This window comes from Pararge aegeria, chromosome 16, assembly GCF_905163445.1.
Source record: "Pararge aegeria chromosome 16, ilParAegt1.1, whole genome shotgun sequence".
NCBI lineage: Eukaryota > Metazoa > Arthropoda > Insecta > Lepidoptera > Nymphalidae > Pararge > Pararge aegeria.
In genome coordinates this window covers 2,005,648-2,031,134 of record NC_053195.1, presented here as the reverse complement: position 1 = coordinate 2,031,134, position 25,487 = coordinate 2,005,648, and the positions used below count along the sequence as shown (strand labels likewise).

At 36.1% G+C, this 25,487-nt stretch overlaps 2 protein-coding genes across 4 annotated transcripts in view; one reads left to right on the top strand and one right to left on the bottom strand.

Moving 5' to 3' along the window:
- Positions 1-25,487, top strand: part of LOC120630235 (adenylate cyclase type 2) — a 258,614-nt gene that overhangs the window by 143,974 nt on the left and 89,153 nt on the right. The window lies entirely within an intron of this gene.
- Positions 1-25,487, bottom strand: part of LOC120630236 (probable E3 ubiquitin-protein ligase sinah) — a 78,524-nt gene that overhangs the window by 23,624 nt on the left and 29,413 nt on the right. Inside the window, exon 2 of the mRNA XM_039899386.1 lies at positions 1,864-1,990. Within this exon, the coding sequence (XP_039755320.1) occupies positions 1,864-1,990 (127 nt within the window). The remainder of the gene's footprint in view (positions 1-1,863; positions 1,991-25,487) is intronic.

Genomic DNA, 25,487 nt, shown 5'->3' with positions numbered 1-25,487 from the left:
TGGTTCTAGTGGAGTTTTGTAGGATAAAAACTATTTTATCCCGTAAAAGAAAACCAAACCGAAACAGTAAGTAAATAACAAATGTAGTAAGTAAATGACAAAGCATAACAAAATACGTGGTTCGCATCGCAATCTAAAAGATTGACAGGATAACTGACAGTGTGACAGACTCGACGTTTTGTTCTGAAACCTATTAGCCGTAATGCTAAGGGAAACTGTAACTACTTTACCATTCTGGGTATTAGTATGTCACACGCATAAATAAACATTTAACGTACTCATAACGGAACACCGTTTATGTATTATCGTTTATTAGCAGAATATTTGATAAACATGGTGCGCGATAAACGCGGTATTTAAATTCTTTTTAACCGACTGAAAAAGGAGGAGGTTCTCAATTCGTCGGAATCTTTTTTTTTTATGCATGTTACCCGATTACTCGAAGTTGCCTGAACCGCTTTCAAAAATTCTTTTTTTTGTTTTAAAGGGCTCTACAGATGGTTAAAATTTTATCGAAATCGGTCGAGCTGTAATTAAAAAATCATCGGTAATGTAACCCAAAGTAGCAAATGTTTGCTTATAAAGTTTATTATATGGCGTGCGCTGAGAAAAGTATTGATGATACATAAAAAGTAAGCAAAAGAGTTTTTGGCTTTTTAGTTCGTGGGCGTATGTTGAAGTTTTTCTTTTTTTAATTTAAAAATAATTATATTAAATTAAGTTCTAAGCGATAAGGCCGCCTTTTGTATTCTAACCAAGTCTTCGTGTTCCATTCGTCCTTTATATTCCTAACTGTGTAGTGGTGTACGAATAAAGAGTTTAAATAAAATAAATAAGTTATCGTACATTCTGACAAGTGCATGCTGAGACTGCACAAAAGTTAAATGATGTGTCATTATTAACTTAAGGCTTAAATTTTATCCATAACTTATAATACATGTAATTTTGTTGGTGGTCCTAATAAAAATAAATAAATAAGGCAAGTGTATTAATCTGTTTAGAACATCCCTACTATGTTTGGAAAATATAATACGAATGTTCCTGTGTCGACTAATTGAGTTCAACCTTTTTTAACTGTCTCAAAAAAGAGGAGCTTTTTGAGTCGTGGCCGTGGGTTCGATTCCCACAACTGGAAAATGTTTGTGTGATGAACATGAATGTTTTTCAGTGTCTGGGTGTTTATCTGTTTATTATAAGTAATTCTGTGTGTTATATTCATAGAAATATTCAACGGCTATCTTAGTACCCATAACACAAGCTATTCCTAGGTCCTATATAAATTTTGAACAACGGACTTAAAAAAATACAGGAAATCAACCGCGATTGCTGCTTTCGCATAAAATTGCGTTTTTCAACGGAAATATTTACGTGTATGATAATTAGATTTTATTACACATTATTTTTTTTGTTATTAAATAGTCGCGAGGTTTCGGCGACGACAAAGATAAGGGGGCTGTCTGAAAACCAGTAGTGCGCCTTTAAGTGTGCAGCTATATTGAGCCAGCTCCATTGTCACATATTTTTATTTTATTTGAAACTTATTAATGATACAAATGTTACATTTTACAACAAATGTGTGACAATTATGACGAATTATCTTTCTTTCTTTCAAATAATTCAAGAATGTAGATGTAAAATTCAATAAAATATTATAAGCGCCATTCCGAAATATTTCCTTGCATGAAAGAAAGTATAGCATTTTTAGCTGTATATTCTCTAATTTTGTAATTTGAAGTAGTTAATAATGCTGCTTAGACTTAAAAGGGTTCTGGAGTCATTAAAAACGGACTAAATGCAAGTTCATCCAAGTAATCGTTGAAACTTAATTTCGCTTAGCCTATAGTATTAAAATTAAGATCTTACCTTCTATATCCACATTCTCTCCACTAGAAGACTCTGAAGCGTCATCTTCTAACTTCTTCTCTGTTACTATAGTCATGCTGTTCTGTCCACAGTCGTTCTGAGATCTCTTATCCGTAACGGAGTGAAACTGTGGACAATGAGAGAAAAACTTAAAAATATATAAACTTTTTATCATTTACCACAGATAAACATCATTGTCATGGGTACAGGCCATTAATCTTACATGAGAGAGAGATGAGGAGCAGTGGGCAGCGACCCTGTTTTCTGAGTCCAAGGCTGTGGGTTCGATTCCCACAACTAGAAAATGGTGTCTGGGAGTTTTATCTGTATTTTATATGTATTTACGTATATTATTCATAAACATATTTATCAGTCATCTTAGTAGCTGGTACTCATAACACGTATGTACGGAGTGTAAATATTTAAAAAAAAAAACAAATTGTTATCATGTGCCACGAACCCAAAGAACCCCAAGAGTCCCAAGGACTTTTGGGCATTCAGGTTTCCTCACGATGCTTTCATTCGCCGTTAAAGAAATTGATGTTTAATTGCTTAAAACGCTCATAACTCTAAAAAGGTATGGATTTGCTGGGGATCGAACTTGGTCTTCTCCAAAGGGCAGCCGAAGATTTACCCACTGTCACGCCTTTCATCGCGAACCCTTGTGTTCCTTAAACTATCTTCAACTAAGCAACATTGTTGCAATGCTGTGTTCCAGTCTAAGGAGCGTGGTTGCTGGTGTAATAAAGGCACATGAGACACAACACCTAAGCCTCAAATTGTTAGCCCCATAGCGGACGTTGCAGGACGTGCTCCTTGCATCCTGTGAAGTGCTGCTATATTCATAGGCGTTGGTTTCTAAAACTTTTTTACTCTATCATTTATTATTTTTCTTTTTAATTATTAACAATAAATTAAAAAACACTATTAAAAATTTATAAAATAAAACTTCCACCCTCCGCTTGCGGGGCTTTTGAATGCCCAAGCAACCGGTGGTCAGGGCTCCAGAGTGAGGAACCTCCTCACAATACGCGCCGTTTCAAGGACTACTGCTTTATGTATCCGACTCTTGATCCAACAAACAAGCGAAAGCTTCTTAAGATGTTGGTCGAAGCTTTTCGCGAGAAGACCACTGACTGAAACGACGATCGGAACAACAACGGTCGACTCAACATTCCACATGGCGGTAATCTCGTGAGCAAGGTCCAAGTAGATACTTTTTCCTTTTCAGTTTTCACCAGATTATCGTCATGTGAAATAGTAATGTCAATGACGTTGTATGTTCATAGGCGTTGGTGTCTATATTATTAGTATACAAAAAAACAACTTTCAAAGCTAATAACGTTAATCAAAATCACTCAAACGTACAGTGAAACTTGACCGTGAACGTATCACGGCCATCGTCCAGTTAAATGCGGAAAAAACATCATTGAATTCTAGTTCTATATTTGATTTTGTGTTAACACAGCCTAATATGTTTTCGCAAATTGTTATGTGATCTAGTGAAATTTTTTAAACAAATATGCGATATAACTTGTGGTAGGTTTGGGAGTTACATTTTACCAAGTATTTTAAATCAGATCATATAGGAGAGTGGCAGTGGCGTGCACAGGGTTTTTGGCAAGGGTATGCATAAAGCAGGTCATCATCATCATCTCAACCAATTGACGTCCACTGCTGGACATAGGTCTTTTGTAGGGAGTTCCACAATGCACGGTCCTGGGCCGCTTGCCTCCAGCGGCTCCCAGCTACTCGCCTGATGTCATCTGTCCACCTCGTTGGGGGCCGACCTACGCTGCGTTTACCGGTGCGGGGTCGCCATTCCAGCACCTTAAGACCCCAACGTCCATCGGTTCTTCGAGCTATGTGCCCCGCCCATTGCCACTTCAGCTTCGCGACTCGCTGAGCTATGTAAAGCAGGTACAGGGCATAAAATGGAAATGTTCACCTTTTGTGCATGTATGAAGTGCACGCCACTGGAGAGATCAGAGTCGTAGCAGTAGGTAGTAGGTAACCTTAGTGAGGCAATCCGTAGAAGAACCAAAGTTACCTATATATTTGAAAGCGAATTGGCAAAGCAAACTCGGAAGACTCTAGTCTAAAAGTTGCAGTAGGTGGGTTTAAGACTAAAAGAGAAGGATTCGTTTGTCCAGCGGATAAAGTCAATTTGCACAAATTAATATTCCACTGTATTTTTCTCGCCAAGTTTCCAGAATATATTTTTATTTTTTGCAAGGCATTATCTTTTAGAGTGCCTCTGACAAGGTTTTGATCAAAGAAACGTCATCTTTAAACATCCGTTGTTCCTTTATAATTAATTGAATATAATTTTTATGTGTTTACATGTATTATCTCGATTTTCATAACGTTAGGACGTATTCGGCTGCTATTTCAAGCTATTTTTATTGATTTGGAGGGCAGCGAAGTTTCTATCGCGCTATTCAAAATCACATTTAAACACCATTAGCATTTATACGGTGTACCAAATCCATGTTTATGATAAAATACCATTGGAAAGGACTACACTTTCGGGGGGCAGTTTGAATCCCAGCACGCACCTATAACTTTTCTAAGTTATGTGCTTATAAGGCAATTAAAATATCACTTGCTTGAACGTTGAACGAAAACATCGTGAGGATACCTGCATACCTGAGAGTTCTCCATAATGTTCTCAAAGGTGTGTGGGGTCCACCAATCCGCACTGGGCCAGCGTGGTGAAATACGGCCTTAACCCCTTCTCAGTATATGCCCAGCACTGGGCCGATAATTATTAATTAATTAATTATTTTCTACGATAAGATAATTAATAATTAAGTATTATATAGATTAAATAAAATTATCCTATTCATAATAAAGATTGACATATATTCTATAAAATTCCTGACTACTTTATTCCCGGCACGATGTAGCATTGTTGCCATTTTGAACATTATTATTCCTATCCCATTTAAATTCTGAGCGCTTGCAAAACTATTTACTTTCGCGTTAAATTAATATAACCGCAAAATAAACTGTCATTCGGTGCAATATTTATTGGTGGTATTGTAAACTCTATGCAGCGTTCATAACCGAGTGGTTAGTACTTCGAATCCCAGCAAGTACCTCTAACTTTTCTAAGTTATTGTGCTTTAAGCGATAAGAATATCACTTGCTTCAACGGTGAAGGAACACATCGTGAGGAAAGCTGCATGCCAGAGAGTTCTCCATAATGTTCTTAAAGTATAGTAAGTTCTTAAGCTCTGTATACTACGGCCTAATCCCTTCTCATTATGGGTGGAGACACGTGCCCAGTAGTAGGTTGGTAATGGGTTGATATGATGATAATCTGCACCACTAACAACAATATCGAAATATATTTGTAGCAATAAGTTTTTTATAACAATAACTATCCGTAATTTATAACTTGACGGCCGACTGGCGCAGTGGGCAGCAACCCTGCTTTCTGAGTCCTATATTATACTACTAGCTGTGGCCCGCGACTTCGTCTGCGTTTGATTTTGTTTTTAAATTATTCAGTATCGCTAAGCCTTAAATGCGTATAGTAGTGTATATATATATATGTAACATGTGACTGTCAATTAATTATAGACAAATAATTTGCAATAAAATAAAATTGCAACTATAATTAAAGATCTAAGCTAATCTCTCTTAAGTTGGACCAGACTGCTCACGGTGTGCCAATTTAATTTAAAATCGGTTAAGTAGTTTAGGAGTCCATCGCGGACAAACATCGTGACAGGAGATTTATATATATTAAGATATTATGGGTACTACGCTTACTTTGGGGCTAGATGGCGATGTGTCTATTGTCGTAGTATATTTATTTTTTATTTACTTATCTAATTTATAGCTCAAATTAACACTATCAACAAAAAATACTTTCTCATTTTTGTATCAATTTATTTAATTCATTGTCTTAATTTTACTCACCGTATTAAACACTAAAGTTTTGAAGTATTTTCTTTAATTAAACAAAGTGTAAAAAATCACAAATCAAAACATCAGAACTGTTTTTTAAACCTTTGTCCTTTCGGTATTTTTTTCACCACTGTAACCGTTGAGTTATTAAAGCTGTAATTTATAGCTTGAATAAAATAAAGATTTAATTCACATTTTTAAATAAAAAATAATTCGAACATCAGTTGAAATGATATTGGCCTCGCTATTCAGTAGACACTGATCGAATGATCGTGACAAACTGCGATAAACTGGCGTAGGTAACAATTTTCCTTCTTAGCGTTAACTTATTTACTTTATTACTTTGGAATAATCCACCATGTTACAAAGCAATATACTGATTCTCACCGGTTTTGGTGTTAAATTTCGGAACATCGTGAAGATCTGAATTGTGTTGAACTTTTGTATTAACTCATAAAAGTTTACTTTGTATTTAGATCGTACGAAAGCGGTTTTGAGTTTCGTGATAACAAATAAGGCATTTTATTTGTCTCCAAGTTTCGAAGTGAATGTCGAAATTTTGGTACACCTTACCTACAACAACCTTAGACCTATAAATTCAGTTGTTCTAATTACAAGACTAACAAATATGAAAAAGGCGTTTGTGCGTCTGTTTGTTTCTTTAAACCCTAACTAAGCGTTCAATCCACTTGATTTTTTGCGTTGATTTAGTTGAAAGGGCGGATATTACCTAATAATACTTGCTACTTGTTTTACAGGAAAACAAATAGTTCTCTCTCTCTCTCTCTCTTTCTCTTATAAATAACAAATAACAGTAATAAACGCGGATGAGGAACTCGGGTAACATCTAGTCACATCATAAAACTTTTTTTCTTCTTTTCGACTGATATAGCTGACTCGTTAGCTCGTAGTAGTTGGCATGTTGGTACTACAGATTGCGAGGACGAAGCTTTCTTTCACCGTTGTAGCAAGTGATATTTTAATCACTTAAAACGCACTTAACTCATAGTAGTTGGCAAGTTAGAGGTGCTGGAATTTGAAATCGACCACCGGAAAATGCAAGCCCAAGTGCACTATTGCAACAACGCTTCAAAGATCAAGTCGAACTTGAATATAAAACTTTATTTTCTCGACTACGACTAAAAACGACAACAATTATAAATACATCCACACAACATTATTAATTAATTCAAGAACTATAAATTTCTGTATAGTTACATAAGTTTTTCATTTCCTCTAACCAGGAATCAAACGGCTTGCGATACGATGTCGAGTCGTATTTACATTGTTATGAAATTTAAGAAACATTCCCAGCACAAGATATGCTTGAAGTAATAAAAGCAAGCGGCTTTTTCAATAGCAATGTCATTTTTGAACGAGTTTTACTCGGTCTCATGTCTGGATGTAGTTAGTGGATTCTTCGTTTACCAAAGTAATAATTTACGGACAAAGTAGATGTCCCATCTGATGGGAAATGTTGAAGAACGTGGGGATAAGACTTGGAATAATACTATTTTTTACTTTTTACATTTGACATATCGTAGAGTTTCCCCCTACAACTACTTGATACAGAATGAATGCTTGAGAAGGTAATGCTTCTACTTTTATACGGCTCAGATACCGTTTGCAATGTTGACAACAAAACGAACCAATAATAATATTTTACGATATTACTTTCCGGTAAGTTATTTCACAAAATATATCGTTATTATTCTATTTGGAATACATTAAATATTTACACAAGCATTATTAGGAATTATATAAAGCAAAATAGAACTATTAAAGCAATTCTATATTAATTAATCTTGTAGTGACGTCACAACATGTTTATGGCGTAGCTTAGGTATCAGCCAGGGGAAAAAAACAAAAACTTTCGCCTACAGAACAACACCTCGCAGGGCATGCAAGGAACACATTCTAAAAAGTGCCTAAATCTGGTGTTAAGCCTCATATGCCTGTTTAATTTACTCAATTAGGTTTAAAGACATTTATTCCCATAAAAAGACCTTAGTCACTTACATAGGAAACTTAATTTTCTATAATAAATCTGTAATGTAGGTAGTTTAATAATTAGCCCGCACTTCATTATGTTGTTCTACCAATAAACCATTCTGCGATAGTCCGTCGTTTTATTAAGTACATTACATTTTGGCGCAGTCGGTTATTTTAATTAAAATCATGCCTTTTGGTAAAATCGAGCCTTTTGACGTTAGTTCCCACAACTGGGATGCATATTGTCGTCGGGTGAAGCAATTTATTGCGTTAAATAACATCAGTGAAGATTTACACGTGGCCACGTTGGTAACACATGTCGGCATTGCATGTTACGAATTGATGTGCGACTTGTGTTCCCCGGATTTACCGGAAGACAAGAAGTTTGAACAATTAGTGAAGATTGTCAAAGACCACTTGGAGCCACAAAGGTCGGAGATCGCAGAGAGACATATGTTCCGGCAAAGGAAGCAAAGGCAAGGGGAGATAGTGAGTGATTATTTGAAAAGTCTAAAACATCTCGCCAAACATTGCAATTTTCGGGATTCTTTGGAGGTAAATTTGAGAGACCAGTTTGTTTCTGGCCTTCAAAGTGAAGATATGAGGTCACGATTGTTTGCCGAGCGGAACATCGATTATAAGCGAGCAATAGAACTCGCATTGGCGCTCGAGGCAGCGGAGAGACATGCAGCGGAGGCAGCGTCCGGGGCGAGCTCCAGCGCCATCTCGGAAGGGCTGCATCGCATCAGATCCTCACCAGCGCGCGCAGAGCGCGGGCGCATGGAACGGCGCGAGGGAGCGGATGGCTTGCAGGCAGACGCGGCGGCCAGGGCCGGTGCGCTGAGCCTCGAGGGCTCACGGTGCGGCTGCTGGCGTTGCGGGCGCAGCGGGCATCCGCCGTCCCGGTGCCGCTACAAGTTCTACAGCTGTGATTCGTGTGGGCAGAGGGGCCACCTGAAGGTCGTGTGCGGTAATGTTGATAAGTGTAGTGATGCGGTTATACAGAAAAACACAAAAGGTCAGTTGTTTTTTAATGATTCCGATGACAGTGTTTTAGATTTTTATAATATAATTTGCGAGGGTAATGACGGCCAGTATTATATCAAATTAAACGTAGAAAAGTCTGTAGTTAAATTTGAAATAGATACTGGTAGTAAGATCTCTGTAATTTCAAAGCATTTTTATGATAATCATTTTTCTAGCGTTTGTTTACAACATAAAAATTTAAGGTTAAGATCTTACACAGGTAGTGTTATTGAACCTCTCGGATATATGATGGTAAATGTACAATGTAAAAATCGTTTGTATAAATTACCGTTGTATGTTGTTGAAAACGGCGGCCCTCCTTTACTAGGCCGTGCCTGGATAAGAATTTTACAAATCGATATCACAAATTGCCATAATTTATCCGAAAGATGCGAAAATGATAATACTATAGAATTATTAAGGAAAGAATTTCCCGAGGTTTTCGCTGATGGGCTTGGGACTTTTAAAACTCGAATGCAGTTGCATTTAGCTGACAAGACTCCAATTTTCGTTAAATCGCGCCCGCTTCCCCTCGCACTTCGCGCGCCGTTCGAGCGCGAGTTGGAGCGGTTGCAGCGAGATGACGTCATTTATAAGGTAGACCGTTCTGATTACGGTACGCCTATTGTTCCTATAATAAAAAAAAATGGAGACATTCGTATTTGTGGAGACTTTAAGGTCACTATTAATCCGCTATTAAAAGATTTTCATTATCCTCTTCCACAAATTGAAGATATATTTGCTACCCTTGGGGGAGGCGAACAGTTTTCTAAATTAGACTTGTCCCACGCCTATCAGCAAGTGTTATTAACGGAGGACTCGCAACCCATGACCGCTATAACTACACACATAGGCACCTTCGTTTACAAGCGAGTACCTTTTGGAATAAAATGTGTTCCTGAGTATTTTGAAAAGTTGATCGAAGAAACTCTGTGTGGCTTATCCTCTACTGTAGCTTTTCAGGACGATATTTGTGTGACTGGCAAAGACAGAGAGACTCATTGTAAAAATTTACGTGCCGTTTTAGCCCGATTAAAAGAGGCCGGGTTGCGAGTAAATTGGTCTAAATGTGAATTCTTTAAGGACAGTGTAACATACTTAGGATACAAAATTGATAAAAAGGGTCTACACACTGATGCAAATAAGATAAAAGCTATTGTTTCGGCGCCATCACCGAAAGACGTAACGCAATTAAAAAGTTTTATTGGTCTCGTTAACTTTTACAATAAATTTTGTGTTAACATGAGTTCTGTATTAAAACCTTTATACGATTTACTAAAGAAAAATGTAAAATGGTATTGGAGTTGCGAATGTGAAAGTGCCTTCAAAAGAGTTAAAAACATTCTCAGTAGTTCGCCTGTGCTAGCACACTACGATCCCAAGTTGCCGTTGCTGTTGTCGGTGGACAGTAGCGCGTATGGACTCGGCGCGGTTCTCACGCACCGCTACTCCGACGGATCGGAACGTCTTATCAGTTGCGCCTCGCGTACTCTTAATGAGGCCGAGCGTAATTATTCGCAGCTAGATAAAGAAGCCTTAGCCATAATGTTTGGAGTCAGCAGGCATGATAAGTATCTGTTTGGTCGGCATTTCATTTTGCGCAGCGATCATAAGGCTTTAAGCTATATCTTCGGTAAAAACAAAGGTATTCCGCAAACGGCGGCTAGCCGTTTACAGAGATATGCAGTTCGCTTAGCTGCGTACAACTTTGACATCGAATTTATTTCTTCGGCTAGAAACTGTTTCGCAGATGCGTTGTCTCGTTTGCCTTTAGAAGAAAACGTTAATCGTCAAAGTATCGTTTCAAGTAATAATAACGGAAATAATAGTTATTTATTTTTTATAGAGGACAAATTGCCTATAACGTTTCACGAAATTAAATATCAAACTGCTAAAGACACTACTTTAAACAAAATTGTAGGGTATGTTAAGTTCGGATGGCCCGAACAAATTGAATCGGATCGTTACAAACAATATCATTTAAGGCGGGAAAATATTTTTTTAGAACAGGGATGCTTGGTTTGGGGATATAGAGTAATTATCCCTGCCAGTTTGCACTCCGCTGTGTTAGACGAATTACATTCCGGGCATATAGGCGTTGTTAAAATGAAACAGCTGGCTCGGAACTATCTGTGGTGGAGCGGCTTGGACGCCGATATTGAGCGCGTGTGTCGCGAGTGCACCGCATGCGCCGCGCTGCGCGCACAGCCGCCGCCCGCGCCGCTGCACTCGTGGGAGTGGCCGGTGGAGCCTTGGTCGCGGTTGAATGTTGACTTTTTAGGTCCGTTTCGTAATAAATATTATTTAGTTATTTTAGATGCTCATTCCAAATGGTTGGAAGTGGAACCAGTGCCAAATACTTCGGCAGTTACCGTTATATCTTGCCTGCGCAAAATATTTGCCCGGTTCGGTCTATGCAAGGTCATTGTGAGCGACAATGGTCCACCATTTTCTTCATCCGAATACTTACATTATTTGAATAAGAATGGAATCAAGCGAATATTAGTCGCCCCATATCATCCATCGAGTAACGGTGCAGCTGAAAACGTTGTTAAAACTGTAAAGCTAGTATTAAAGAAGGCTATAATCGAAAACGTGAATTTAGAAAAAGCGTTATGTACATTTTTATTTACATACAGAAATACAGAACATTGTACCACTCAAAAAGAACCCTCCGTGGCACTTTTGGGACACAGGTTACGCGGCAGGTTAGATCTTTTACGACCGAATACCAGAGATGTCATTCGCGATAAACAATCAAGTCAAGAAGAACGTCGCGGTGGCTCATTGCGAGAAATGAGCACTGGAGACCGGGTTCTGGTCCGGAACTATAATAATAATTTAGTAAAATGGAAGGAAGGTGTAGTGTTGGATAGAACCGGTCCCGTCTCCTATGTTGTCAAAACAGACGATGACAATCGTACTAGTAGAAGACACGTTGATCAAATACTTGACAAAAATTATAAAAAATCTAGGTATACTTTAACAGGCATGGTGGATAATGAAAACTCGGGAGAAAGAGAGATGAATGATGAAGCGTTCAAAAGTTTCGATAATTCTGTTGTCGGCTCGTCTCCTGTAACAGATACAGAAAATCAGCTAGTAAAGGCACCTTCACCTTCTCAAGCGATTCCCAATACGAATAGTCCTCTTCGTATGGCATTAAGACCGCGGGTCAAAAAGATGATGAAATTGTAATTAATTAAGTGATGTAAATATTTAGTTTTTTTTTATTGGCTTTTATGTAAATCCAATAGTTAAATTTGGAGAAGAGCAGTGTAATGTAGGTAGTTTAATAATTAGCCCGCACTTCATTATGTTGTTCTACCAATAAACCATTCTGCGATAGTCCGTCGTTTTATTAAGTACATTACAAAATCAATAAATTAGACTAAACTAAATTCAATTTTACTATTATCTACTCATTCAATGTATTCATCTTTAAATTTATTGGTATTACTTAATATATAAGAAGCTAATTTAGTTTTGAATACATTGAATGAGTATACATTTTTTATAGGTATAGGTGTAGGTTTATTTTAAAATTTGGCGCCTTCAAAGGTAAGGGATTTTTTACAATAATTTGTTCTAGTTCTAGATAACTGACTCAACGAGTTTTATTTTTCTTTTTTGTGAAAGTGATATTAGTGTGGATTGTTTTCTTTATTGATTTTCTAATAAAGATGCACGTACTATATACTCGTATATATATAATTGATAAATGTATTAATCGCCAATTAAACCGGCAACCACGCCCTAAATACCGTTGCACATATTTATTGTTTCGATTGATGAATTCCTTAATGACAAGGCTGCTTGGAAGCAGGCAACTCCGCTCTCATCTCTTACAAAACAGAAAATTTCTATAGATTGTTAAACTATAAAATGATGTTGGACAAGAGCATTCTGCTGAGTTTCTTGCCGGCTCTTCTCAGTGAAATCTGCCTTCCAAACCGGCTTAGAGTCACTTCAAACAGACTGACTTGACGTTTCAAAAGTGCTTATAAATTTAGGCCTACTTGAAATAAATGCATTTTGATTTAGATTTTTTTGATTTTGTTTGGTGGCAGATATAAGCAGTAGTATCTACTTCCCCGGATGTGAAAAAAAAGCTCTAATAATACTAAAAAGCATAAAAGCTGTACCTACTACTAAAAAGCATTGGAGACAATTTTGTTAAATATAAATCTCTAAAGAAAACTAAATTTATGTGTCTAAAAATAGTGCTATCCCTTACCAAAAGGTATAATGTAAAAACCACTAGAGCACTACCTTTAAACACGGCATTAATTAAGTTTTGTTTAGTTAATCAGTACCATTAGAATGTCTGATTTGACGTGAGCTTAGACCTTCAAATTTTTAAACGACTTCGTAGGACACTTACTTATAAAACGAGATTATAGTGACCTTCTGCTTAAATAACTCAAATCACGTACACACGACCCTATTAAAATTATTTTGATATTTTGAATAACATAACAAAGGTCTAATGCTAAAGTACAGCTTCATATTTTTCAGCCCCAACAATAAAACGACGAGGTGTTTTAAGTCCCATTTTGATTTTATGAAAATGTTGATATTTATGTAATATGAATAACTATGTCTTTACAATTATTCATTGTAAAGTCAACATCTCTTGAGGATGCTTCGGTTTCGGAGCGAAACGTGCGTAGAGGTTACATTGCCGGAGATCTGTTTGTTGTGGATTATAAGGATTAAAAAAATTATAAATTACACCATACAGATTCTTCTGCTTTTCGCAGAGTATAGCGAATTAAGCTTAATTTTCATAATTAATCATAGATTTCTACAAAGTAACGCCTGCTTCTATCCGATTTTGATTTTGTTTTTCGTTTGAAGGGCGAATTAGTCTGAGAGTGTTCTTAGCTATGTTTGATGAAAATCGGTCAAAAATCTTCGCCGCAGCTAAATGGCGGATTACTTATTTTTTCACAGCGCCCTCCATATGGATATTAAATAAGAAAACTTAAATTTGTATGTGTTGATACCAAGATAAGCCAAACTAAATTAATAGATTAAAAACCAAGATGGCCGCCACCCAAAATGGCGAATTTCATTTTTCTCACATCTGCAATATGGGTTAGTGAAAGGACTTGACTAGTGGACTACTCTTCACTATATTAAATGGCATTGAGGAATTTTAACTAGCTAATGGTAAACTAAAAAAAAAGTGTTATTGTGATAAAAATAATAATTAATGCCGTGACCGTTCCAATGATCTAAATCTACCACTGAACTAACTAAAGTTATTATACAATTCATACAAACCCTTGTTAATTCTTCGATCTAGTTAAAAAAGCTTTATAAAGTTAGTATGGCTTTCGTTACGTAGCAATCATTAGCAGTTTTGCAAGATCTGAAGAAATGGCAGCCATTGAACACGACGGCTAGGCTAGATTGGCGCTCGCAAGGATTTGTATAGCTCTTTTGAAATCGACGTTTCAACGGGCAAGAAAACGGCCGGAATGCAATTCAAATTCGAAATATCAAGTTTTTGGATGCTAAACCTATTCTATTTACATTTTTGCTTGGCGATAAATATTATTTAACAGGTAATTGAAATAACTTCCACAGACTATCTTTATACATATATATTTCTTGTGTGCGTGTGTATGTCACTGAACTCCTCCGAAACGACTGGACCGATTTGAATGAATTTTTTTGGTATGCGTTTGGGTGGCACCCTGGATGGTTTAGAATCACAAATCAGCCCGACAGATTGCGCTGGGGTCCGCTAGTAATGTATAAAATATATAGTGGCCTTTTTTCCACTACAGATTAGCCTTTAACAGCAATCTCAACTTGTGGTCACTGGTGCTAAATGATAACCTGTTAGGAGTATGGCAGTTTTATTAAACCCCTATTAATGTGTTTCTACGCCGCATCGTACGTGGTAGTAACTAGCCCAAAACTCCCCCTGATAAAGATCGAACCCTATCCCCCCATTTATAAGATCATAGACCTCACCACTGCGCCAAGTAGTTCGGCAGTAAGTTAATCGAAATACTTAGGCATTTTTAACTAATTTGTGCAATCCATATGTTTGACGTAAGCTTACAGAAAAATCCTATTATAATATTAAGGATTACTTAAACGATAAAAAAGCTTGGGTGTCAATTTGGGTGATAACAAAAAAAATACCCGGCTAAGTTTGTTGTGGGCTCTTCTTAGACCATGGCGCGTTTGGAACCCTCGAAGCTTTAGGTTTAAGTTTGCGAACGAAGTTATCACCATCCCCTTACAATTATGTAAACATATATGTATGAACGTTTAATAAGTGCCTGTGATAGGCCTACATGAATAAATAAATTTTGAATTAGATTTTGATTTTGATTGAAAGACATCACAGTTTAAAGTATTCAAATTCAAATCTCTTTTAATCACAGCCTCCAACGGAAAGTATTTGATAACACACCATTTAATTAAGGCGAACAGCGAATAGTATCCATTTTGACGCGTTGATGCGTTGATGGATTATTAGCTAATTGCTAGAGCATCGCGTGGTCTTCATTACTTAGCGTATTTAGCGCCTAATAACTGTTATAATCATCACAAATTAAAGGCAATTTATTAATAGCTCTTGTAACATAAATAGGATACGAACTTTTTAGGAACGATTACCTTGCAACAATATGACGTTTGTTTTTTTTGCTCATATTTTATCAAATGTTTTATCTTTACCTTTGACTTTTTTTTTAATTTAGAGTAACTAGTGGTTTCCCGTTGCTATAGTGACGATTAAAAAACACCTTTTAATGTTTAATTATCATCTTAGTAGCCATAACACAAGCTATGCTAACTTTGGGGCTAGATGGTGATGTGTGTATTGTCGTAGTTTATTTATTTATTATGTTATTCGAAATTCATACCAATACGACCGTCTTTCTATTTGTTTAAAAGCGTTTATTTGTTAGTTTGTTACCTATTTTCCCATCTGTCATGATAAATTTAGCACATTCCCGGAACATAAACTAAAATTCTGGCCAGTTGGACATGGATACTTTTTACTTTGGAAAATAACTAAGATAGCGTTCTGAGGATTAAAAAAATATGCTTTGGAACTTCCAACAAAATTTGTATCTTGCATTCTGGGTAACTGAGGTCGCAATGCCGTGCTGGCATTGGGACCCCAAAATTTATCGGTTAATGACTGTGGCGTGCACTGGAATTTGGACAAAGGTAAAATGTGCAGTTTTATGAAAATGGGTAGGCAGCGCTTTTGTGCATATATGAAGTCCATGCCACTGGTTGATGTTTATTTCAATACGGACCTTGTACATTTTCATACCAAAAACCTCGGAAGAAGTTGCAGCCTAGGTAAGTAAGTGCGTTTTTTGTTTTTTGAAAGTGAATCTTAGCTTTCTTTTATTCATCTTTTGTAACATTTAAATGTTTTGTATCGAGCGGTGTAGATTTTGGTCATTCGTGCATAAACTTCCATAAAAAGTATTTCGTAATCTCAGATTACAAGCTAAGTTAAACAAAAACCTCTGAATACTGTTTAATAATTATATTGTCGGCCACTACGTTTGAAAGCTATTCAAAATTCACATCTCGTTCAGTCAGTCGGTCAGTAGCTATTTATTATGGTAATTTTTATATTTGGCGACAATTATGACTCTGTGCAACTTTTTTACCATAATCCGTGTTTGAAGTTAGTAGTAGGAACGTAAGCTATGGATAGAAGAAATCCTACGATTAATTTTTATTTATTATTTTAATTTTTCTTCAATTCTGCAAAGAAATAAATCAGCGCCATCTCTTAAAATAGCCAGGAACTACCATGGATCAAGAATTAATGTAGGTTTAATTTTCTCATCCATGTTATACCTACTGTCATGTGAGGGATCGCTGTTGTATTCAGTTAATTCCTATTTCCTACTGTCAACTGTCAACTTGACTATACCTACGATATAATCTTTTATATTCTACGTGCGCCGGGAGCTCTTAACTTTTTGGTATCAATAAGTGGTTGTTTGTATGTTAATTTTTGCTTCCGCATTCCGCTTGATATAAACATTATAATCTCACACGCTCACATAGTTTGTGCGCTTATTATCCCTTTAAAACTAGGTTTAACAAACTTTATTTATACACGTTAAAGTATAATAAAGATTCTTACCGCTCTTCCGAACAATAGCATTTTGGATTCCCGCCTCAAGCTTTGGTAGTCTCTCGCATTGTGACAGCATTCTTCCTCGTCCGAGCCGTGCATGTGTTTATAAATAGCGTGCCTACGCATAGTAATTAACCGACAGGACATACAATACTTTAAACGAAAACCAACTGGTTAGAACTCTGAAACTTGACTCGAATCAAAGACAGCAGATTATCAACGGTGTCACACAAAACATTACTTTTTTTTAACACTTGCTGTCGTTCACACACGTTAAATAAAAATTATAACCTAATGATATGTTTGGTCAAGAAAATTCCTTACCGTACAGGTAAACGTGTAACCGAATTATAAAATAATGTTGCAGGTACGCGTCGCGTACTTAGGTACTATGCACGTGTCAGTCTTTTATCTTCAATAGGGTTGTCATAAATGAACATATAGATTGTTTTGAATTCGTTTGTATGTAAAAGTAAACACGCTTCTTTTGATTTAATATTTCTACAGGGTGATTCCTTATGAAATAAACTTATGCATCCTTCGATATTATTTTGTAATTCTGTTACGCGTTGTATAGCTCTATACAATCTCAGAATAGAATACAAACAGAAAATTGATTTAAACTTTTTTGCACTCAAACACAGAGTTCACAAGTGAAAACAAGAGTCAGCAAAAACAGTACTATAATCGACTTGAAGCGGTTTCGAAAACGCACAAAAAAGCTTTTTCGCCAATTTGACTTTTTACGACCTCTAAGCACGACCAAACGATATCTGTCACCAAAGTAGACTAATAGGAAATTGAAATGAATCAAAGATTTTACAATAGTTACTATAAAAACCTTAAGGTGAGTTTACACCATGGTAACAATGTTACGAAAACCGTTTTGTTTGTCAATAACACCATTTATTGCATAAAGAGTTGCTTTATTGGTCTAGTGGTGAGAATGTTTGACTTTAGATCATGAGTTCCTAGCTTCAATCCCTGGAACCCTCCAGTGAAAAGATTTTTTTTAGTCCGGTGTTTGGTAATTAGCGTTGCAAAGTCAAAAATATCTTTATTCAAGTATATAGGGGGCACTTTTGATTCCTAGATTACATGAGAATTAAACGGTAGTGAGATGATGGCGATAACCATATTCGTAAACTTAAAACTGAGAGTTCCAAACACGTCCTGGTCTAAGATGAAGCCCACAACAAACTTAGCCGGGTTTTTTTTTGTTATCACCATCTCACGTTGTAATTTAAAATTATTAGAAGAGCAACCTGGTTACAGCAAAAATTCAGAATACTATAATAGGACTTTTCTATAAGCTTACGTTTTTTAAATTCTGGGAGACATCTAAATTTTGAGAGACATCTCCAAGATGTCAATGGGTAGTTTATTTTAGAATTGTATATAATTTCCTTGATTCACCCCTAGAGGTCGTTAACCTGTCGGACCTGCACCTCTTTTTAATCGTTTTGGAGCTGCCGTCCCATGAGAGAGGGAATAGAGAGTGCATCTGCGTTTGCACACACACACATATGCGATCCAACGTAGTTGGAAAATTCCTCTGGATATTCGACACTGTGACTAAATTCTGTCGCGGATAAACTGTACTTATACATACAGAGTTTAAGAAAAAAAAAATTTAGTTTGAAACGTAATCTTAACTATTAAAAGAAGTGTGTAATAAAACAAAAATAATAGGATAATAAAGTAATTTTTTTGTCAAATCCACTTTTAGTGTGTTCTTATAATTTAAAATATACTTCCAAATGCTGATACTTTTCCATTGTTGTCCATACCTGTGGAAAAGAAATGAACAAAAAAACAATACAAAATATAAAATCATTATTTAAATACTTTGCTGTGTGGGAAAACGTAAGCAGCATGCATTTAGATTATGTCCATTAAGATTCGTTGAAGTTTTTTTTTATTCCGCTACAAGTTATCTCATTCGCTGGTAACTGATGATGCAGTTTAAGATGGTAACGGACTGACCTGTTAGGGGTATGGCAGTTATATTAAACCAATACCCCTAATCGGTTTCTACACGAAATCGCACCGGATTGCTAAATTGCTTAGCGGTACGTCTTTGTGGCTAGGGTGGTAACTAGCCACGGCGGGAGCCTCCCACCAGAATTAAGAATACTCCCAAAAATAGACCCTCATAAGAGAGAAGGTTTTATAGCACAGATCCACAACACTGCTCCAGTGCGGGTTGGTGGGCCCAATGAAACCATACCATACCCATATTTCTTTATTTATTTAACATCGAATTAGTACGGCAGGGCCATTAAAACTTATGATAAACGACTAAGACACCGGGAGGTATCTTTGCATCGTTCAAGTCCCATGTATGACTGCGGTGCATCGATAATGCAGTAGTGATTATATCAATATACTCACCAACTCAATGTCATGAACATAAATCTGGCAAATATGATTAAATAAATAAATAAACTACGACAATACACACATCGCTATATAGCCCCAAAGTAAGCGTGGCTTGTGTTATGGGTACTAAGATGACTGTTGAATAATTATATGAATAATATACGTAAACACTTATAATATATAGATAAACACCCAGACACTGAAAAACATTAATGTTCATCACACAAACATTGTCCAGTTGTGGGAATCGAACCCACGGCCTTGGCTCAGAAAGCAGGGTCGCTGCCCACTGCGCCAATCGGCCGTCTAAATTTATGACCACAGTTTTTACCACTGCATCAGTATGTTCGAAAATAGTCATTCCGGTTACTACCTATGTTCATTTTCTTGTACTTAAATGTATGTACATAGCTTTACGACGATTGTGTTGCGGACGCTTTGTTTGTACGTACTTGAGATGTCAATGGGTTATTAGTACCTACCTACTTCTTTGTTATATTTCCCAAAGCATTCGAACGTACGTACACAAGAGTGGGAGAAAATGAATTCTGAAAATATATTCAGGGGATTTCTTTTTTGATTTGAAAATTATCCGTAAATTCAGGTAGTTAATTTATTTTACAAACTACAGTCCTGTTTGATAATAACTAACGACTATTATTGTAGGTTAACTCCATCATAAGGCTTTTTTTCCACCGACTTAAAAAAGTACTCATTACGACTGTGTGTGTTTTTATGAATAATAAATAAATAAATATACTACGACAATACACACACCACCATCTAGTCCCAAAGCAAGCGTAGCTTGTGTTATGGGTACTAAGATAACTGATGAATATTTTTATGAATAATATACATAAATACTTATGATATACATATAAACACCCAGACACTGAAAAACGTTCATGTTCTTCACACAAATATTTTCCAGTTGTGGGAATCGAACCTTCGGCCTCACTCAGAAAGCAGGGTCGCTGCCCACTGTGCCAATCAGTCGTGAATTATGTTTATTTGTTATGCGATTCATCATCATCATCACATCAACCCGGCCCACTACAGAGCTTAGGTCTCCTCCCACAATGAGAAGGGGTTAAGGCTGTAGTCCACCATGCAGGCCCAATGCGGATTGGTGTTATGCGATTATTCCGCCAATTATTCACCGATTACGATGATTTCTTTTGAAATCATTATGACGATATTACGTTTCGGGAAAAGCAATCTTTTGTAGAAGGTTATGAGTATATTATACATAAATAAGATATTATTGGCGTACCAACTAACAAATCCGAAAAAAAATTTGGTCGGTTCTTTTTTCCATAAGGTTTAGATAAATAAAAATTATCATAACTAGTGCGTAATTGATAAACTCTGGGTCACCGTTACATGATAATATTATATAATATATATTTTAATCACTTGGTAGTGCAGTTTTATTACGATATCGGAATCATATATGTATATATTTTTAATTTGGTTTTTGATTATTATTGCATTTTAATTATTCTGTTCTTTATTGAGACGTCCTGATTGGTTCAAAGTTAATAATATTTTTTTTTTTTTTAATTTAAAAAAAACCGACTTCTAAATACGCCCAGGAACTAAAAATTTGCTACTTTGGGTTACATTATTGTTGATTTTTTTAATAACAACTCGACCGATTACGACAAAATTTTAATGGGACCACCTTTAAAACAAAAAAAGAATTATTGAAATCGGTTCAGGCGTCTTCGAATAATCGGGTAACATACATAAAAATAAAAAAAAGATTCCGACGAATTGAGAACCTCATCCTTATTGAAGTCCGTTATAAAAAAAAGTGTGTGTCAGCTCCGACGCACGACTGGAGTTTACTCCTTAAGTACGATTGTCGAAACATACACAAAAAGAGTTTATTTAGCTGAATAAAGATTAATACCATATGAAAGGGTAAATTAAAAATCCTGTGCAATTTATTCACTATTAAAGATTATAAATGCGAAAGAGTGTTTGGTTGTCAGTAAAAACGAATTAACTTGATTTTTTGGCATAGTAGTAAGCTGAAAGGGCAGAGAGTTACGCGGGCTATTTTTTATTTCAGTAAAACGAACGATTCCTACGAGATTTTTGGAAAGATCTGTAATAAACGCGTACGAAGACCGCGGGCAACACTTGAAATTTAACTACTGTATGATCACAAGATACTAGATTCAATTCTCGGGCATTAAATGTTTATATAGATGGAAGCATATTTGACGCGTGTCAAAGCTTCACCTGTGTGAAAATATATATGTATGTATATGGATTGATCATAATTTTATCTAAGTTCAATATTTAGGTCGAGTCTATTTGTCTGCGCGTCACATGTTATAGCTATTATGATGGCGGAAAAATAAACATTATTTATCGTAATAAAATATAATATTACATTTTCTTATTGCCTAGTTTAATATGAGATTTATTTTTGTATCCAATGATTCGGGATTAATATTATTTACGTATTTGCTTCAGTACCTTTGGGGGCTTAGCCTTCGAAATATAGGTAAATATAGTGACAAAATACAACTTGTGAAGATGTATTATTTTCATACTTATTTTTGTTAACGATGGTAAGTAAATCAGTAAGTTACGTGATTTTTAGAAAAATATTTCATTTAATTTAAATTAAAATAGTTTAAATTAGAGTCAGAATCAGATCAGAGTTACACTTTGACAAATTTCTATATAAACGGTTTTGTGTATCTTGTGGATGTGCATAGGAAAAGTTTAATTACTAAGAGTAATTTAATAGAAATTTTAAACAAGTGACATCTTGACATAGTATAAACAGAGTCACTCCCGCTGTTTGTACGCTTAGATTTTTACCCCGCAATGGATTGCAATATATTTTTTTAGAAAGGAGGAAGAGGAAGGTTAATGTGTCGTAAACATGCATATCATAGTGTAGAAAATAAAAAAATTACCATGACAATACCCACATCGCCGTCTAGCCCTAAAGTAAGCGTTGCTTGTGTTATGGATACTAAGATAGCTGATGATTTTTTAAATTAAAATCACGCACAAAAATACTTTTAATAGACATATAAACACCCAGAAACTAAAAACATTCATGTTCGTCACAGAACATTTTCCTGTGGTGGGAAGCGAACCCACGGCCTTGAACTCAGTAGTATATTTATTTATTTAAGATTTGTGCTGTAATTTCGTAACAAAGCAATTTTTGTGCGCTTACATTGCAAAAATTGCGGGCTAAACCTTGCGTTATCCCAACTCGTTAGTATCTGCTTGCACACGTGCGAAGCCGCGGCGTATTACTAGTAAAACTTAAAACAGTAACATTACCAGTATAAGGGCATATCTGAGACCGAAATCTCTGCAATGTTGTAAAGTTAACCATTACATTACAGTAACGTTAAAATAGATTCACCCATTCGCCAGACGACTGATAAGGGGTTATGGGAGTTTGTGGACAATTTCCTAACTGATAAAACGTTCCGAGCCGTCCTGATAAGTATCGGTTTTATTCCATGTAGACTGCGTTTCTGTTCAATCAATATTTGTAGAAGAGAAGGCATGACAAGTTTACTAGTATATTACTCTGTGTTTTATAGGGCTCTTTACTGGCGTACATGAAGGGTAATTGCCCCTTTGGTCTAGTTCAGGACAGGAACGCCGTAGAAAGAACAGAGGTGCCTTCTGTACAAAAAAATCAAGATTTTTTTTTTTTAATAGCTTTTGTGCAGCGGCGTAACGGCTTGTCCCACAATTTAAAAAAAATTACTAAAATTGAGACCAACTTCAGCCATCCCATTATTGGGGTAGTTTTATTTGTTTGTTAAATTGTTGTTGTTGTGTAAAATGTTAAAATGTATTATTTATTATGGTTTTATTAGTTTCATGATGATCTAACAAGCACCCATCTATATTAACTAAGTAGCTAGGTTAGGGCGCGGGCGCTATGACTAATTTCTTAACTGGTAAGTGCACCAAGTTGGGAACCCCCGGTTTATTGGTCGGGTCAAAAAGTTTTCTATTGTGTATTTTCCATTGAAGACTTTTCAGTACTTTTAAAATTAAACACGGGCCCTCTTCTTATATGCCCAAAACACTCGTAACTACACTGGAGAGTTATGAAAACAAACAAATTATATATGATATATGGCATACAACGTATAACCGTGTTAGGACATACCGTCGAAAGGTACATAAGGATATTTCATAATTTTTCCATACAAACTAATTTAAAACATTCCAACTGTTTACTTATGACAACCGTATTGAAGATAAAAGACCGACACGCGCATAGTACCTTTGCTACGCAACGCGTACCTTGTAAGTGACGGGATTAACTTGATTTTCATTTTGCATGTGATGTTATTTATTTATTTATTAATTTATTTATTCAATTGCAAGTCCATTACAATGTCATATTAAATGTCAATATTAAATATTCTCATTTAGAAAGTCGTTTATTTTATAATAAGCTTTCTCCAGCGAGTAATGTTTTAAGGATTTTGCAAATAAGTTTATGCTTTCTTTTTTTTATATGTTCCGGGATTTTGTTGTAAATTTTGGTGCACATGGGGGTTTGGGCCGGTGCTGTGGATTTTTAATTTAGATGGCGGTAGGACCAAGTTGTGTTTGCGCATGCGCCGCAATGTATCCAAACGGGGCATGTCGTGGAGTTTTTTAATTTTAAAAATTCGGGATGTTTTCTTACAAATTTGCATGTTTCTAGTATGTATATACAAGGCACGGTCAAAATTTTTAACGATTTAATATGATAAAAAAAATTTAACAATGTTAGGGCTGTATCTGATTTCTTTCAAAACTATGGCGGTGGTTTTATCAAAACTTATAAGCGCTTATAAACCTCCAAAGCATGTGAAATAATATTTCGGATTCCATTTACACGTTGTAGTTTAAGTTATAATAAGTTGATTATCTTAAACTCTCACGAGAAACGAAGAAACCATTTATTTTACGGAACCCTATACATAAGTGGACAACGCGCACTTTAGCGGCGTTTTAAAGTCGATGAGCTAGATATGGAAATTATTAAAAACAGACGTGTTTATACAACGAAAAATCGATTTTTTTAAGCAATTCTAATTCGTTTTGCTAAATGTTTAAATAATAGCTTTATGATTATGCAGGTTTTTAATTACACACCGCTACTTAGCCGATCCGGTCTAATTGATTCAAACGTTGTATCCTAATGATGTGGATCACCGAGCGAATTGATAATAAGTTAATTGTTATGTGAGAGAACGACATAGCTACATAAGTACAAATATTAAGCTTCTTACTATTTAATGGACCGCTGAACTCACGTGAATTTTTATCTGAGATTTACACGTGTATGTCGTGCCACGTCGCGCAAACAAGCTACTGACTAAGAGCTTGAAAATAATTCGAAATTTAGTCGGGCAATCTCTCTCGTGACATTTAGCCGTCTATTAAACGGTAAAAGCGTCCTATACTCACGATAATTAAAATTCTAAAAAGTTTAGCTCCCATAAGTTTTATAATTAAATAAATAAAATAATATCAGCGAATGGTAAAAAAAACATTACGAAATTAATTTTTATTGGACTTTAAATGCATAACACGCCTCATGTTGTTGGACATAGGACGGCACCTTGTTGGACGTATTCCTCGCATGCCCTGTGATGTTTTGCTCTGTATATAGGCGATGCTTTCCACCATCAGGTCCACCTTCTGGGCCCCTTCTGCATTATAACTATAAGAAATGGAAAACACCGCCCAAAAAACAGAGCTAAATTTCACAGGGCATGCAAGGAGCAAGTCCTGCAACATGCCATCCTGTGTCCATCAATTTGAGGCGTAGGTGTTAAGCCTTATTTGCCTGTAATTACACCGGCTACTACGCCCTCCAGACCGGCACTGATCACAGCATTGCAAAAATGCTGCTTAGCGGCAGAAATAAGCAAGGCGATAGTACTTCCCCGTGATAGATAAGTATTAGCAGGTTTTAGCAGGTTCAATGGTTTATATTACCTTTTTTTTCACGTGGGGAAATCCTCATACGGATTATGTCGGACTTGTACCGACTAAAACCCTACGGTGTCCCACTAAAACCCTACCAGTCGCCTTGTGGCTGGGCCACGGGAACGCTTTCGCACACATCCGTGACCCAGCTAGCGCATTGCAGGCTCTCCTCTGGGACATA